Raw genomic sequence first — 18,678 nt, forward strand, 5'->3', positions numbered from 1 at the left:
TAACCAACAATTTCCCTTTATGTTTTCTAGTCGTAATTTCAGGTAAGAGGTAAACGAGCTGCGACAAAAAGTTCATCTGTAGGGTGTCCTAACAATCCCTTTGTAAGATCATCTTGATCTTTTAGCCTTGCTCGGTCACTACCTCAGTTTCTCCAAAAAAAATGTCTAAATAGATCATATACATGTCTAAAATAGTTGCTCTGGGCCTGTCTAGAAAGTGCATTCTTAACGTTTAACAGTTTTCTAAGGCATCAGTTTTGTTTGCAGGAATGTTAATAACCTGACTTGTGGATGCAGAGTGATCTTGTTATAGTTCTTAGAGTTTACTTCAGTCGTAACCATCCATTCTGGAAACGTGCTCTGCCAGTTCCTTTATTACCCTGCTCTCCTCCTGTAGGGCATAACTAAACTATTGAGCTTTTCTCTGTTCAACCTCTTAAAACTTCCACTCACCTCACTTCAGCCAGCTCAAGCTTGTTACTGTTTCTGTGGGGTGAAAACAATGAAACTTCATTAAGGGGGCAAAACCTTGGCTTAGTCTAAACCATTAATGGTAACGTAATTAACTTTAGTGCAGCTCTGGCAGGTTACATCTGCCCTGGCAGTGCTACAGGAGGGTAAACTGGGGACACAGTCTTGCCCAGAACACCACCATTTGTTGTGGTTGTATTCAATCCCCGAATTGACTACTTACAGCATTCCATTTTTTTTTTTAATTTTATTTATTACATGAAGCTCCAAAATCTTTCATCAGACCTGGCTTGTTCTGCTTTTCTGCTTTCTCTCTTATTTTACCAGAGTGTTCACAAAGGAGAACACTCACACATAAAACAGTTCACAACACCAACAATGAACAAATACCAGGAAAATCTGGGCACCAAAAAGATTCCCAAATACACCCAGCAGAATTTCCAGTTTCCCTTTTGTTACAGACAAATAGAATAGTTACAGTAAATGGCAGGGGCATTAATTTGGTGCTTCTGTCCACTCTTGTCTGTTGTGACTCTGCCACCACTGAGTTACCACAGACTTAAAACCTGGAGCACGATGTTTCCCTTTAATCTTTCTCATGGTCCTTCCAAGAAAAAGGTCTGATTGTAGCAAAATAAATTCTATTTGTGATTAGCAATCAGGCAATCCTGGTATAATCCTGTGTTACCTTCCTGGGCTTACACGTAACCTGCCAATCTGAAAGGGGACATATCCCCTCCATCCTTCCCCTTCTTTCCTTTCTTCCAGAGAAACCTTCCACATATCTTTGTAGTCAAACAGAGTAGAAAGAATTTGTATAACATAATAAACTCATGTCTTTGGTCCCAGGTGTAATCCCTGAGGCCTTTGAGGGCCCTTCTCTGCTAGAAATACAGAGCAGCCAGTGTCTGTCCCTCTTCTTTGTCTCTTGTATCTGTGTGTATTGACTTAGGAAATGTAAAATGAGAACAAATGCCTTGCAATGTGGCCATTCTGTTCTCTCTCATGCCTGTATCTGTCACCAGTTGCTAACAACTTTTTCTTTCTATATAGCATCTGCTTCAAGTGTGGATTTTATCATTTGTTTGCAGAAAACCTTCATTTATCTTTCTATCTGTCCTATAAAAGACTGAGATGCTCTGAACTCCTGTGCTGCTGTTCTCTTTTTTTAGCTCTCCAGTGAGGTGTTATCCACAGATGAAACAGTCTAATCAGAGCTGATGGCCATATTCAAGCCAATCCCAGGGTGTCTATCTTCCTCTTTGAAGACCCTCAGAAACAGAAGGAAAAACAGAAGGAAAAAGTCACATGAGACAATAATCAGTTGTATTTGCATATTTCCTCTTCAATACTTAACCAATATTTAAGCAATTAATTGTTAATTTAGACCAACTTTTAAAATGTTGTGTTGCTTCCTGCATGAAAGGAGATCCTTTCAAAGCCACCATGGGGTCAGCCTATTCAGCATATTTATCTTTGCCATTAGCTTTTGGGTGAAAGTGCTGCTTCTGTGTAGAGGCCACAAATCCTGTTTGTGCTTCCTGTTGCAGAATGTTCATTACACAAGCAGTCAGCAGCTCCACGTGGGTGTTCTGAGCCCCACCATCGGCGACGATGACAACAGATGCCTGGTGGATGTCAACAGCAGGCCCAGGCTCATTGAATGCAATTATGCCAAAGCCAAGAGAATGAAGCTTTACTGGCAATTTACTCAGGTAATTTTTGCCCAGCAGCCATTTCAGAAAGTTTTAAAGCTCTGTTTCTGTGTTGAAGTGTGAGTAATCTGTTTATTAGCAGAACAGAACCAGATTTATCCTCGCTTGCTTTGCACAGAGCCAGGAAGCTCTGTGCAGGTTTAGTTTTGATCCCAATGTCAGCTACCTCAGTAGGGTACAAAACTTGTATTATATTTTCTGAGTTCACCATGAATAACTTCTAAGGCAGAGTACTGTTATGGGGAGTGGGAAAAAAAGGTTATTTCAGTGGAGTCAAATGCAAAGTAACCTATTTCGGAAAGAGGAACAGAAATCTGTATGGTTTTCTTTTAGAAGTAGCTGTCACAAATGGTGGTAGTGGATCATTGGTGCTAACAGCCTCATAATGAGCTAGTTCTGCAGTTTCTTTTGTAAAAAGGCTTAGGCTTTTACACATGAGTGTGAGAGAGGCAGAAAGAGGCTCGAGGAAAGGCTGAGAGGTGCTTTCACAGGGATGAGAATGCTGATAGGACACTAAGGCCGGGCCTGGTGTCTGCATTCCTAACTGATTTAGAAACATGAGGGAGAATAAACAAGCCCCAGAAGTTCTGGGGCTGGAAAAGGTGCTCCAACACTTAGGGAGATCACTCTGGTTTAGCTAAGAGGAAACAGCAGGGTGACTCAAGGCATCTCAGTGCTTCCACAGTGGAACACTTCCAACCACTGGAACCTGTTTTGGCTTCAGGCTAACCCTGAGGACAAAACAGGTTCCAATGGTTGGAAGCCAAAGACAGTCAAATTCTGTTTTTCAAAGAAAGATGAGTTTTTCCTAAGGTAAGTTTAACACAGTGGAACTTTGCCATGTCAGGTGCTGGCATGCTGGTGACTCAATGAAATGAAATGACATTACTAAGTCATTACATGTCTAGTGTGAGTTTGCTGGTATCATAGTTGCTCCTCTGCAGTTTTGAGTCAACAAATCTAGTTGGGTACTCCAGCCCACAGGCTGAGGCTCACCATTAAAAGCAATTTTTTTTCCTACATTTAATTTTTCTGTAACATCCATGTGGATTTGCAAATATCTTTTCTGTCAACTCAATAATTTCTTTAATAGCCATTATCCATATCCTTTAGGACATTTGTAATACAGTTAGTATCAATCTTGGTGCAGAAAGCATCTGGACATTAATCATTAAAGCATAGTATTAGCTTATTTTGTATTTATACTTGAAAGTTGTCTAGGTCTGTAGGAGGTAACTCTCAAGCAATAGATCTTAAATCCCTAAGTTGGCCACTCAAGGGCAAAGTTTCAATTATATTTTGTCACAAATTTTAACACTAGTCTTTTCATGAGGGGAGCCTCACTGTATCCATCTCTGCACTTGATTTTTTTATACCAATTCTAAAAAGTATAATTAAAATTGAAGAGTATTTCAGTAACATTTTAGCATGGTTCACCTCTCCAGTGATTGCACTGTATACCCCAAGGTTTTGGTGACAATTAATGGTTTCTACTCCAGGATACTACTGCTATTTCATAATACTGATTGTGTTAGATCTTACTGTGGGGGCAGGGGACAGCAGCAGAAGGCCTTGATAATTTAGCTGTTAAAATCTTTAAAAATGGGATTCAGCAGTATCAGGACTGTTGCAATTCCCTGTTCCAGCTACAGTCTCTCAAGGAAGGTGCAGCACTGGTAAACTCAACTCTGTGGCCTCCCTCTTCCTTCTGCAAAGGAACATCTCCCTGAGAGAAGTGAAAGCTAGTTAGTTGTTTGTTCATGATAAATTAAGAGACAAATGAAAGAATTAAAAGTTTTCTGTTCAGAAAGGATTTTGCTAAGCCCAATGCAATTAAAATGTCATTATTGCTCAATGGGGTACCTTCTGTAAGTTAGAAGAAAGTTAATGAATGTAATCAGGGCTTGCCAAGATCACTGATGAACTCCATTTGCAGTGCACCCATTTAGCCTGGTGAACAGATGTATTTGTGTGGCCATCTTGGAAGTTCTCTCTAAAAAGACTTTTCATTACATCTTTAAAGTTCTGGTTTTTCTTATCCATATGTGCAGTGAGCAGGACTACTGTGAGTATCATACTGATGCTTATATTGCCTTGAAATTTGTGAACCATTAATTAAAATGTAGATGCTGGTTGTAGCCTTTTGTAGCACTTTGTTTTAGCTGGAGCTGTGCTTTGACTTCTCTGGGCTCTTGGGCCATTCCATGGGAATGTCTGATGGTGTAGGTAAGTAAAAATACAGCAGGGCAAGTGGGGAACTGTGTGAGAAGGGGAACAGGAAACAGACTGAGCACCCAAAGTAGGATGAACCAGCTGAACTAGATTTCCCTGACCAGCACAAAAAACTGCATTTTTCCTGACAGACATTTATGGTAAATTAGTTTGAATGAGGAAGCACTACAGTCTGAGAGGCCCCACAACAATCTGTGATGGGACATGTACAGCAGTCTGGTTGATAGAAAACTGCACAGCTTTTAAAAAAAAATATCCTTCAGGTAACACTTTGATCCTCCTTTGTACTATGTTATGATGAGTGAATTCCATATGGCAAAAGTAGAAGATGGGTTACCCTCAGTTAGGGGACTCCTTGCTTCTGTAGATCTATTACAGAACTATTTAATTAATTATTAAGTCACATCTTTTAGATCAGAAGTATGTGTATACACACCTACATATATATATGTTGTGCATATATATCAATTTTTTTTTTATTATTTTATCTTTTACTTTGGTTTTAAAATTTTAAATTCCCTGGCTATCCTCAGTTGCAGGCAGTTGGAGTCAGGCAGCCAGGTGTCCACTGCTACTTTGTGGACAAAACTGTGGTTTGATGGGCAGGCACTTGGAGGGAATCATTGCCTCTGGTGTCTTTGTCCTGTACAGAAACTTGCATTGAGCATTCAAAGCTTGTAGTGTGTGTTTGTATAATCAGGATCTCTCTGAGCACATTTCCATACTCCACAGTTTTGTACAGCTGCCAAATGCAATGAGACCCAATAAAATGCAGGCTTTGGTGGCATTCTTGCTTGCAAAGCATCTTCAAGTGTTTACAACAGTAATTATGTCAAATTATGTAAATTAGCCCAGAAAAGAGTCCCATCAACTGGGTGGTGTTCAAGAATTTGATTGTTCAGGCTGTTTGTCAAGTCTTCTCTTAGAGAAATGTTTGTTTTGGAAATACTTTTATGCTGGAATGTTTTCTAGGTGTTTGATAGCTCACCTAGTTCAGTCTGTCTCATCACTTTTTCATTTAATCAGAACCAAACCAGAGCTTCCAGCAAAAAGCCCAGTAAGTGATCAGAAATTACATAAGGCAGAGGAGATAGAGGCAAGAATTATTTGGTAGAAAAAGGTCAGAATTTTAGTAAAATATTATTCGAAACATGGTCTCAAGGAAGCTGCTTTGGCATCATGAAGCATGAGGAAAGCAAAACCTCAGGCTGTCAGCTGGTTTTGGCCAGGAGCAGGTGCAGCCACTGCTGGCAGCAGCAGCAGCTCCCATGGAACCAAGGGCTGGGACAAAGCACCAGCTCAGCAGCATTTCTCACTGTGCCCAGTGCCCAGAGCTCAGTGTCACTGTCCCCAGTGCCCAGTGCTCAGTGTCACTGTCCCCAGTGCTCAGTGTCACTGTCCCCAGAGCTCAGTGAAGCTGTACCCATTGTACAGTGTCTCTGTACCCATTGCTCAGTGTCACTGTCCCCAGAGCTCAGTGTCACTGTCCCCAGTGCCCAGAGCTCAGTGTCACTGTCCCCAGTGCTCAGTGTCACTGTGCCCAGTGCCCAGTGCTCAGTGTCACTGTCCCCAGTGCCCAGAGCTCAGTGTCACTGTCCCCAGAGCCCAGAGCTCAGTGTCACTGTCCCCAGTGCTCAGTGTCACTGTGCCCAGTGCCCAGAGCTCAGTGTCACTGTCCCCAGTGCTCAGTGTCACTGTGCCCAGTGCCCAGTGCTCAGTGTCACTGTCCCCAGTGCCCAGAGCTCAGTGTCACTGTCCCCAGAGCCCAGAGCTCAGTGTCACTGTCCCCAGTGCTCAGTGTCACTGTGCCCAGTGCCCAGAGCTCAGTGTCACTGTCCCCAGTGCTCAGTGTCACTGTGCCCAGAGCTCAGTGTCACTGTCCCCAGTGCTCAGTGTCACTGTCCCCAGTGCCCAGAGCTCAGTGTCACTGTCCCCAGTGCCCAGTGCTCAGTGTCACTGTCCCCAGATCTCAGTGTCACTGTCCCCAGTGCTCAGTGTCACTGTCCCCAGAGCTCAGTGTCACTGTCCCCAGTGCCCAGTGCTCAGTGTCACTGTCCCCAGAGCTCAGTGTCACTGTCCCCAGTGCCCAGTGCTCAGTGTCTCTGTCCCCAGTGCCCAGAGCTGTGTCACTGTCCCCAGTGCTCAGTGTCACTGTCCCCAGAGCTCAGTGAAGCTGTACCCATTGTACAGTGTCTCTGTACCCATTGTGCAGTGTCACTCTCCCCAGTGCTCAGTGAAGCTGTCCCCAGTGCTCAGTGTCTCTGTCCCCAGTGCTCAGTGTCTCTGTCCCCAGTGCCCAGTGCTCAGTGTCTCTGTCCCCAGAGCTCAGTGTCACTGTCCCCAGAGCCCAGAGCTCAGTGTCGCTGTCCCCAGAGCTCAGTGAAGCTGTACCCATTGTGCAGTGTCTCTGTACCCATTGTACAGTGTCACTGTCCCCAGTGCTCAGTGTCACTGTCCCCAGAGCTCAGTGCTCAGTGTCACTGTCCCCAGTGCTCAGTGTCACTGTGCCCAGTGCCCAGTGCTCAGTGTCACTGTCCCCAGAGCTCAGTGCTCAGTGTCACTGTCCCCAGAGCCCAGAGCTCAGTGTCACTGTCCCCAGAGCTCAGTGCTCAGTGTCGCTGTCCCCAGAGCCCAGAGCTCAGTGTCACTGTCCCCAGTGCCCAGAGCTCAGTGTCATTGTCCCCAGAGCTCAGTGTCACTGTCCCCAGTGCCCAGTGCTCAGTGTCTCTGTCCCCAGAGCTCAGTGTCACTGTCCCCAGAGCCCAGTGCTCAGTGTCGCTGTCCCCAGAGCCCAGTGCTCAGTGTCACTGTGCCCAGTGCCCAGAGCTCAGTGTCACTGTCCCCAGTGCTCAGTGTCACTGTGCCCAGTGCCCAGTGCTCAGTGTCACTGTCCCCAGTGCTCAGTGTCACTGTCCCCAGAGCTCAGTGAAGCTGCTGGGACTGCTGCAGTGATGGTGCTAAAGGGTCTGGTCGGTGGCAGAGAAGGGGCTGTGGGAAATGAAGGCCAGAGCACCTGGGCAGGTGAGGCCTCAGGACATCTGTTGGTAGAAACTGCTTGTGGCCATCATATCAGTCCTCTGATAGGATTAGGTTTGTTGATGTTCTGGAGAAGCAGTACATTCTCAGTGCTGCAGCCAGGTTTTTCAGAGAACAAATCCCAAATTTGCAGGATTTTAAGAAGTCTCTCAGTCTCCAATCTGATTTTCCAGCTTTGTTGCTGATGCAGAGTCAGTTGCCTGCCCTACAAGTGAAATTTGTCTCTATGTACCTCACCTGGGTGGCAGTAGATTAGTTGGAAAGTTCATTTACCTCGTTAGGGCTCCTCCAGAGGCATAGCAAAGGCAAAAGGGGAAGTTTTTCTTTAATTACTCTTTATCATGAGCTGTCCTGTTTCTGTTCAGTTGGACAGGGATGTGACCATTCCATTCTAACCAGACAAGCCACGCTCTCACTTTCTGCTGTTGTGAGAAATGCAACAGGGGAGAGCTCTGTGTAAAAAGAGGCAAAAGAAAGGACACCAGGCTGAGCTACAAACTTGGGGTCAATCCTATACAGCTGTTTCATACTTAGTTAATTTCAGTAATTCCACTTCCAGTGTGGTTGCCATAGAAAGGTAGGAAGAATCTGCATCTCTAGGGATGGGCACTCACCACATCCCTCCTGGGAGGGAGAAGATGTGCAGGGCCTGCTCTCAGCACCCTCCTGTTCCCATATCTTCTGATAACATTGCTTGTGCATGGTGTGGAGGACTGTGATTCTAGTCACTGCTGAAGGTTTCCACAGGATGTCTTCCCATTCATAAATGCCTGGAGGGAGTGGTTTATGCTATGGCCAGAAATTGTAAATGAAATTAGTTGCTGATGGCTGTAGTTACAAAATGTATTTCCTAAATGTCATAGTAGGAATTGCTTATGAAGGAAAAGGGAAGACAGACAAGCATATTAATTACTGAGTTGTTACAGGTATTCCTCAGATAAATATGATGATTTAGATCTTACTTAAATAGGTGTTAGATAAGGAGGTCTGTTTAGCTGTATAAAGAAACAATAGACCTTAAAATGACTGAATTTACGTCTCGTTCCTCCTAAAGGCTTTTGCCTTTAAATTTCTCTTACCCACCTTTATCTAATGAAAATAAAGGTAGTGCAGCGCTAGGTTACCCAGTGCCACAGCCCAGAGAAGCAGAGGAATGCAGCTGCACAGCCAGATGAATCTGGTGGGCTGGGGAGCAAGCAGAGGATCTCTGTACCAATTTCAGATGCCCCCTTGCTGAGCACACAGCATGCAGAAGCAGAGCCCAACACCATTACAGAGCAGCCAAATTGTGATGTCCACTCCTGTTTGCATCCCATCCATTAGCCAAGGACACCAGCATACAAGAGGGATTCATCTCAGCAGAGCTCTGTGTGTCTAAGGGAACAGTGGCCCCCATCCCCTTCATCAGATTCTTCCACTATGAGAGCCACAGGCTGGCAAAGCAGCATCATTGATTTACAAGGAATCTGTATTAATGTGGTATTTCTAATACTCTCAGTATGTCTCTGTAGCTTAAGCCATGCTGTACTGCTACAGAGCTGTGTGATTAGGCAGTGCTGTTTGCCTGGCAGCTCAGAACAGAAAGGGATGGTGATCCTGTTAAAAGAAATTCAGACTTGGATCCTGCAGGAGAAATATAAAGAAAAACAGAACCTAATTATTCCATTCAATGAGCCAACAGACCAGGTTAAGCCCTGTATTTTAGTGAGGCAATCTGATTTTTAAGTAACCAGTGTTGCCAAGTGTGGAGTTTTGAACCTCAGACATAAAAGAGCACTTCCACAAACCCCATGGCTCAGCGTTGGTGTAGAGGTCCAGTGCATCAGCAGCATTTCTAAATTTAGGTCTTCTTTGCTGATTTTTTTTCTCAAATACTACCCCAGCTTGCCTGTACTTCATATTTGAACTAACTGGATAACAGCAGAAGGAATGATGGCTGGAGGATGAGGAAGCTGAACCATTGTTCTGCTTAGACATGACAAAACTGTAGTTCATATTTCAATTTGCATTTTTCTCTCATAAATTGGTCCCTAAATGTGTAACTTAATATTCTTGTCATATTTCAATATGACAATATGAATTTTAAAAAAGGTGCATTAAAATATTTCTTTTTTATTCATCATGGACTATGTCTTACTAAAAACCTATAAACATTTTTAGTACCATTTATGCAGAATGGAATGGAGAAGTACAAAAATTTAAATGCATACAGGCTTTCTCCATTTTGACTGCAATTTGACCAGTACTTGACTGCAAATGTAAATGCTAAAAACATGCAAAAAATATGGAATAGAAATATCACTATACAATATTGTGTTTTAAAAACTGATGTTAGATTTGCTTGGCAGTTATTACCAACTGATGCTAAATTTACTTGTTAATTATTGCCATAGCTAGTGGTAACCCAAATTTCATTGTATCAGTTCAGTTTTCTATTTGGAGTAATTTTCTAGCAGAAAGTTTGAATCTTTGCAAGTAGTTCAGTTTCTGGGTTAAAATGCATTAAGCCTCCTTCTTATGAAGCATTCAGATTAGAAAACTTAGATTAATTAAATACAACACCCACACAAAGGAAATAAAATCATCATTCAGTATTTTTGTTTTCCAAGGGAGTTATTTCTCACAAATAATCTCATCTAAACCCCATAAACCTTTGCAAGTCCGTTAACATGTCTGGGAAAAATATAAAAATCTTGGGTTTCCTAGTTGTGCTGAAAGGAGTTTCTCATTTATCTGGCTGAAGAAGAGTAACTAGGTATAACCTATGCTAAGGCTGGTAAATAGCAATGTGAAGTTGTGTTCTTCACATCACTTGTGCTATATTAGAACAATATTTTCATCCATGGAGAGAAAAAGAGAAAGAACAAGGCAGTGAGGTGCTCCTAGGCATGAGCTGCAGCTGCAAGATGTGAATGTGAATAGGTTTGGACCCCTCACTGTCAGCAGGACACTGAGATGCTGGGAGGTGTCCAGAGAAGGGCAGCAGAGCTGGTGACAGGTCTGGAGCACGAGGCTGAGGGAGATGGGGATGTGGTGTTTGTGAGGGTCCCCAGGACGAGGTGAGAGATGAAAATCTGACTCCATGTTCTCAGAGGGCTGATTTATTATGATATGCTATGCTGTTACTCTATTCTACTCTATTCTATTCTAGAATGCTATACTAAAACTATACTAAAGAAAGAGAAAGGATACATCAGAAGGCTTCACAAGAATGAATAATAATAAAATCTTGAGACTCCTCAGAGCCTCAACACAGCTGGACCATGATTGGTCATTAAATTAAAACAATTCACATGGAACTAGTCAAACATTCACCTGTTGGTAAACAATGCCCAAGCCACATTCCAAAGCAGCAAACACAGGAGCAGCCATCAGATAATTATTGTTTTCATTCCTCCCTGAGGCTTCTCAGCTTCCCAGGAGAAAATCCTGGGCAAAGAGGATTTTTCAAAAAATGCCATGGTGGCATGGGGGTGTATAGTCAGAAGAAAAGGAGGCTCCTGGGGCCCTCATTGCTCTTTGTGAGTGGAGGCTGTAGCCAGGTGGGTGTTGGTATCTTTTCTCAGTGCTAGGAGGAGAGGAAATGGCCTCGAGCTGTGCCAGAGGAGGTTTAGATTGGATATCAGGGAAGGGTTGTCAGGCAGGGGAATAGGCTGCCCAGGGAAGTGGTGCAGTCCCCATTCCTGGATATTGAAAAGACACCTAAAAGTGGCACTTAGGGACATGGTTTGGTTTGGTTATGAAATTGATAGTGTTGAATTAATAGTTGAACTCAGTGATCTAAAAGGACACTTCTGTAATTCCAGGTACCACAGTGATATTACTTTTATTAAAACCAAATAGGAAGGCAAAACCTAGGAATATACAATTTGCTGCATCACAGATCACAAAATTAATTTAGTGGATTATTTACCTACTCCAGAAGACTGTCCCAGGCAATGGGCAGTGCTTGCTGTTTCACAGAAATGAGCTGTTGTGAGCCAGCAAGTCACTGTAAGTCCAAGAGGAGGATTTCCTTCTTGACCCCTGATTTGCTCTCTTCGAGAAGATTGAGGCTTGGTTTGTCTGAATGATCATCTCAGCATGCCTAAAAAGAGTTATCAGCACTCTTAAAATTAACTCAGCCATCAAAAACATCTAGTCAGTCACTGAGCACTGATGTCTGAGACAGGGAATTCAACAGGTTTCCTGTACTCTGATAAATCACCATAGCTGTAGCAAATTTTTAACCTAACACTTATTTTTTCCTTAGAAGCTTTGTTCACCAGTTCCTCACTGCTATTCACAGGTATGCATACTTTGGAACACTAAAGGCAGGTCCCACTAATGTCCATTCCCCTACTAAGCAAAGTCCTGGTTTTATTTCATGTTACTGTATTTTGTAATTCCCCACCATCTGAACAGTCCATCACACTTCAAAACAGCTTTGTTGCCTTCCTCTGGCTTACACTTTGAACATCTTGAAGCCAGCTTAGATCACAGCAGATAAATCAAGCCTGAGTTGTTTGCAGAAATAATTTGTGTAATCTCAGAATGAAAAAGGTAACTTTTCTGAGAGTTTCACAAAATGCAGTACTAAAACAAATAAAGCAAATGTCTCCAGCACTCCTGTTTTTTTCTTGGTTGTATCAAGGTATTGTTTCACTACAAAAGCAGCTGTTGCATGGCACAATAAATGAAAAGATAGGAAAGAATTCTGGATTTAGTTAGAGAAGAATTACCCTGCAGAAAACATTGGGCAAAGCATTAACTTTGGATATTTTCCATAGGTTAAGTCTCAGATATGACTCCAGAAGTGTTTAAAATGCAGGATTTGCCTATATCCAACTCTTGTACTAGAGGGAGTATAAAATGTAGCAGTTGTTGCTGTGAGCTGACATGGTTTAGAAACACATCTTAAGTTCTCGTTTAGTGCTTGAGTGTCAGAGCTGGAGCACGAAGTAGCCAGTGAGCACTGAATGTGGTGGGTTCTGCATATGGAGGTTTCTGAGTGCTGCCCAGTAGCATAAGCAGGCAGATTAGGGCAAGGGAAGACACAAAAGACAAGTGTGAACATCATCCCCTTTAGTGATGAGGAAAATAAAATCAGAAATACCCATCTGTGAATCATCCCTCATCAGCATGCATCTCTGCAGCTTACTCCTTCAAGTTCCCAAACAGGCAGTTCTTCCTGAGTGCTGGTAGGGGTTACTCAGGACAGCTGTGGTCAGAAAAGCCCAGCACAGCATCCTCAGCTGCAGGGCATCAAGCCAGTCCTTCCTTTTCAGAAATGGCTTGCCAGGTAACCCTGGCTCTCAGAACATCAACACAACACAGCATCATCTGGGTTTGCTGCCACATAAAAACCAAACAATGCATGCAGCTCTAAGTTCTGCATTTCCCATCGTTATCAGGGCCATGTAGGGATAAAGGATTCCCTTTTTAATCTGCTTTCCACTCTGCCACAGCCACCCCCCAGCCCTGAGACAGTGTTCAATAATTAATTACAAAAATCTCATCATAGACCTAGAATAGCTGTTTCTGCGTGTTTTTCTAGCATGTCAGGAAGATTTCCTGGCCACTGCTGATAGAATAATAATTCATGTTTACTTTCTGTAAAATATCTTAGTCTGGCTAATGTATTCTTCTCCAAAACTTCTCGTTTTGTAGTCTTATCCCAATTTTCTGTAGTGAAACACATTTCCAGCTGTGATATCCTGAAGAGCTTCTTGGTATTTCAGTAAAGGCTTGAATTTAATTATTTCCAAGTTATTATTTTCCTAATCTTGCTATTACCAGGACTGCAACCTGTTAGAAATCTGTGATATTTTTTTTTATATGTGGAGAAATGTTAGTGATAGGTATAGATCCACGTGTTCCATTTCTGATTTTTATGCCGCATCTCTCTAATTTTTTTTCTATTCCAATTACATTCTCTGAATGAAGCTGCATTTCCTTGTACCAGGTTTAATTGCTTTTATTTTAATACCTCAATTAACAGTATAGTGTATTTCTACATCCTGGAGAGAGTAAGCAAATCAGACCATCCAATCTAGAGTAAAGAAAACAGAAAATGATTGCACAGATGTCTAGTTATTAAATCCTGCTCTGGACATGCAGATGAGGCTGCTTCATTTGATTTGTCACAGCTGCAGTATTAAAAATTTAGTGCAGCATTAGGAAAATGTAGCATTTATGATCATGTAAAACCTGAACACTCAGATGTCTTGGGAAAGGAATGAGACAAAATTGTGATGTAGACATTGAAGCTGTGTAACTGTTGAATGGTGTGCCTGATCCCTCTGTCAGAGGATGTTTCACAGTATTTACACACTGAGTACCAGCAAGTGGATGTCAGCGCTTGGGTGGCTACCTGACAACAGAACTTGAGTGCAGGAGGAGGGAAAGAGTTTACATTTCCCTTAAGAAATGGTTTGGCTGATCCCTACTATAACACTACTTAAGTTTTCATTGTACATCATAATTAGTTTTGTTTAGTACTGGAAAAATGAATTCAGATTTTAAGTGAGTCTTGTAAAAATTCTCATGTGCTTAGCTACCCTTTAAATAAAGATCCAAATAGCTGAACAGATAACAATATATTTTTAATATATGAACCTGCTGTATATGATACTTCATATACATAAAAGCAGTTAAATGCACCTCATTTTCACAGTACTCATCTAAAATATATTAGGAAGCCTGTGTTTGAGTAAGGGCAGCTATCAATATACTTCAGTGAGAAATATTTGAATTAAAATAGTTCAAGTTAATTGATGAAACATTTGAACAGGAAAAGATATGTTAAAGAGCCTGCTTTACTTCCAGCACACCTGTTAGACAAAGAGTTGGAAAATTTGTCATATTTCTTTGCATTCAAGAAGAAGTTAATTCATTTCCTCTATGTTATATATATCTGTGTCCTTTATACAGCTAAAAAGCAGAAAATTTAAACTGAATAACATCAGCCAATATTTCTAAGAAATGGGCAATACTGAAAATGCATAAATTACTGGATGGGATAAATTATTCCCTTCTTCCTGTGAACATTTTCTTATTGCTTCCACATCCATACAGAGGTGAATCACACGGAGGAAAAAAAAAAATATATATATATTTTGTATAATTTGAGTAATTTTCTTTAGGTTTAAATTTGGTGTACTAAGAGTCACTGAAAATGTAGCCCAGTATTCCTGGGAAATGCACAAGGAGATCAAGTGTTCTGTTTGAAGTGGAGATTGTCTCATACACCTCACCATAATTCTTTGATTCAAATGTATCAAAGCAACAGCAAAGATTAGAGTTTCTGCCTCAAAGGCAGAGTGAACATGTAAATATTTGAGGTCACTGGTTGAGGTCCACATAGAAAATTAATAGACTAGAGAATGCAGTGATCTATACAGTGTATGTGATAGGAGGCTGGATATACTTATTAACCTTTAAGGACCTTTTTCTGAAAAATCCATGTTTAGGCAAGCATGTTTTTTCTCTTTCAGGCAGAATAACAGGAGCTTTAATATGATGAGCAAAAAGCAGGTGTAAACTCTGAAAGGAAAAGTGTTCGCTTTAGAGTAAGTCCTTAAAAACAGCCTCAGTCTGATTTGCAGTAGTGCTGACAACCTCCAGCCCTCATCCTTCTTCTCTGCAAGTGACCGGGTCTGACAGAGTGATCAGGTTTGGTAACTGTGCATCCACCACCCCCAGTAAACCAAAAAAGATCCCATAGAACAGTTCAGCAAAAACTAGCATGTCTAAACTGTCTGATTGCTTTGCACAACTTTGTACTGCAAGGGTTTGCAGGCACAGCAGATGGTGTCCTTAAATGCCATGGTACTGGATAAATTCTGCTTTAGTGAAGGACTGGGAAGGAAACCCCTTCCATCCAGTAGAAATGCAGAAAGTGCAGTAACTCTGAAGGAAGTCAGAAGCGTTGCTTTCCACTCTGTGTACCAGGATGTTGACTTGGGACAGTGTTGGCATTAACAGTACACTTACAAATCACCCAGTCAGCCTTCTGTGTGTCTGGGTACCAGCAGGAGCTGAGAGCATTTGTGTTTCTCACAGGAATTGCTTCAATTTGCTTTGCAAAAACCATGCAGTTCCCAGTCAAACCTGTTAGTGCTGACACGTTCAGTCCATTTTTTACAGAAGAGTTGACCTGGATGCTTATTTATCCTCTTGAGACTCCTACTGCCATTGAGCTGTCTCTCATCATCAGTGATCTTAATCCTAATTCTGTTCAATTGCCCACAATGCCTCTTGAAACTTCTTTCAGTCTACAGAATTGTGTTTAATGTTTCATGATTAAAGACATTACTCTAGGCTATCAATTTTTGCCTTTAAATTGGAAAGTAGAGATCTTGCCTGGAATGGGGGAAGGAACCCAGATGGGCATCTCTCCTTTCAGTGAGCATGAAGTGTAGTAACACAATAAACCCTTTTGCCAAGCATGCAGTAAATCCAATTATGAGAGTTTTATACAAGTTTGGATAACTGCTTACTATAAAAAAAGGCAAAAAAATAATTAACTTAAAGGGCACCTTTGCCTGCATTTGGCTTTAGGGTTCCAAATGCTAATGATGACAACAGACTGCAGAAACCATTCAGGAATGCTGGAATTTGGAGGCCAGGCCAGTTAGAGGAGCACAAGACAGTGTTAGCTTTTGATGCCTCAGTCCTGCCTGCTCATTTTTTTTCTGGAGTTACTCGGTTTGTGTGCTTTAATCCTTATACAGCTCACTAGTTCAGGCTTTGCAACCTGTATTAGGTGCACTGTCAGCAGTCCAGAGCTGACAGGACAGTACCACTGTCCCAGGCTTGGATTGGGCATATGAAGGGGTGAAAACAAACACAGTAAGTAGAAAAATAACAGGAAATTTTAAGTAATGTGTGTGAATTGAGTATAGAAACCTTCCTCCCTGTACTTCAGAGCAGTTCTAAAGCCAAAGCAGAGGCAGAGCTGAACCAGGCTCTGCTCTTGTTCCTCCCTGTCTCTGTGGGTCTGAGAGCCAGCAGTGCTCATCCTGCCTTTCTTCCTTGCTGCACCCCAGGCCATTGCTGTAGGACACATTCAAGGCCCCGTGCAGAGGAGAACAAGTGGCTCTGTGGGGGTTTAAATGATCTGCCCAGTTCCCTGAAGAGCTGCGGTGCAGGTGAGCTGGGAGTGCTCATCCAGCTGTGCTGCAGCCCCGTCCTCACACCACAGCTGGATTTCACCAGAGCCCCCGGGGCAGAGTGCAGCCACTGGCTTTCAAAACACTTGCAGAATGTTTGGGCCTAACTCTTTGGGGAGGATTGAATTTTCTTAATGACTCTGAGTAAAGTGTGCACTGCACCCACTCTGAAGGCTGAGGCAGTGGCTCTGCACAGGCCTCTCATCTCTTGGAAACAGAACAGCTTAGCTCCTCACAGGGCTTGAGCCTTCACATTTCCCTTTTGTGGTTAAAAAAGGCACATCTTGCTAGAAGCATCTGTGCTCCCTGCAATACTCAATTCACACACATGAACCACTACTTAATTTTGGTGTCTCTGTGTATTCCATACAGCAGCTCCAATGTACTCAGCAGGCTGGTTTTCAGTAGCCAATGCAGAGCACTTTCCCCACATCAAAAAGAGCTTCCTTGGCTTTTTATCTCCCACCTCACTTGTTTCTGTTAAATAAAAGCCAGATTTTACATGAGGGCACTTCAGAGAGAGTGAAGGAGTGTGAGGGGGCTTTTAATATGGTTTTTTGGTTGCTTGTTTGTTTTGTTTTTCCTTAGGAATGGTTTACACTTAGTTTGTGTAGCTGCCTGTATTAGTGTTTCTCATGAACACATTTACTATAACACCTAGGTCTGCTCTACAAAATTTAGAAAAAAGGAAAAAACGTTGTCTCCACAGTGAACATCCTCCTTCCTCCACCCCCAAATCCACATGGCATTTCAGCCCATTCAAGTGAAAGAAACCCTTAACCACTGACACAAATGGGAATTAAGCAGAAAAATTCCAACTTCTCATGGCAGTCTTTAAGTTTTAACCCTGTGCCTTCCTCTACCTAACAGAGCTCCAAGTGCTCTACTTCACAAAAACATGGAGAGAAGGAATTCTGTTCCTGTTCTTACGCCAGTAAATTAGAAATTACAGGAGAAGCCTAAGAGTGCCATGCACAGAGTCATATCCCAAGTCCAGAAATCAGGCAAATAATGGACCCCAACTAAGGTAGTTTTCTAACAAGACAAACTGGGACAACTTTCCTCAGCTTCCAGTGCAGGTTCCAAGCTGAGAATGTCTCAAGCACCAGAAGTCGGATGAGAGACAACCAATAAATGGAAGATGCAAAACTGCTTTACATAGCTAACAGCGACACAAGCACCTCCAGCATCAGCTGAGAACACAGGGAAGTTCATCTTGATTTTGGCTTTAGGCAGAAACACTTGTAAGGTGTAATTCCCAACTGCCAGTTTAAGCCAAGAGAGCTGAGCCTGGGTGCCATGCAACACTGAGTCTCCCCAGTGGAAAACCACACTCTACAGCTTTCATCAAGGATGGAAATGTTATTCTGGAAGAAAACAGGATAACTGTTCCTTTCACAGTGAGAAAATATCCATTACCTCAGAGTTTCACATGTGAATAATCTGGTTCAGAGCTCATTAAATTAACTTGGAGAAAAAAAAATCGACCTCACTACAGTCATCTCCAGAAGGCCAAAGTAACAAAGGGAATGGGGGAATGAGATGAGTGGAGGGGCAGGGATAAAGTGTGAGTGTCTAGGATAAGACAAGAAATGGCATCTAATACAGAACTGAAAAAATTTTCATCCTAGTTTCTTCAAATTTCTTGTATGTCATGCAGTGTTATTACTTTTGGATAGTTTGGAGTTTATTTTCCCACCAGGAAGCCAAATTTAACTACTGTTATTAATACAAATGTCAATAACAGTTACACAGCAGTGGGAAAATACAGTTCATTCAGCATTTCATTATGGAGGCGTATTAAAATGCCTCTGCAAGCCTGTCTGTCTGGTAAAGTAATCAGTGGGAGTTTTATCAAGGCTGCACATAGGCCTACCAGGAGGATTTATGGAAGCCACATGTTTCAAATTTTTGTGGATTATTCTAGAAATTTCCCTCTTGTCCAAAGCTATATTTAAAATGTGGAGCTTTCAAACCTAATTCTGTATTTCATTAACCAGGTCCAAAATGCTATTTTAGAAGTCCCATCTCAGAGAAGGTTCTCGCTAAGCATTACTGGTGGGATAGGAGGG

The 18,678-nt window shown here is 42.2% G+C and overlaps 1 protein-coding gene across 1 annotated transcript in view; it reads left to right on the top strand.

Moving 5' to 3' along the window:
• The window catches only part of LOC136571025 (polypeptide N-acetylgalactosaminyltransferase 18-like), a 49,972-nt gene that overhangs the window by 29,647 nt on the left and 1,647 nt on the right, over positions 1–18,678 (top strand). Inside the window, exon 8 of the mRNA XM_066571433.1 lies at positions 2,022–2,186. Within this exon, the coding sequence (XP_066427530.1) occupies positions 2,022–2,186 (165 nt within the window). The remainder of the gene's footprint in view (positions 1–2,021; positions 2,187–18,678) is intronic.

The sequence above is a fragment of the Molothrus aeneus genome, unplaced genomic scaffold, assembly GCF_037042795.1.
Source record: "Molothrus aeneus isolate 106 unplaced genomic scaffold, BPBGC_Maene_1.0 scaffold_52, whole genome shotgun sequence".
NCBI classification, from domain to species: domain Eukaryota; kingdom Metazoa; phylum Chordata; class Aves; order Passeriformes; family Icteridae; genus Molothrus; species Molothrus aeneus.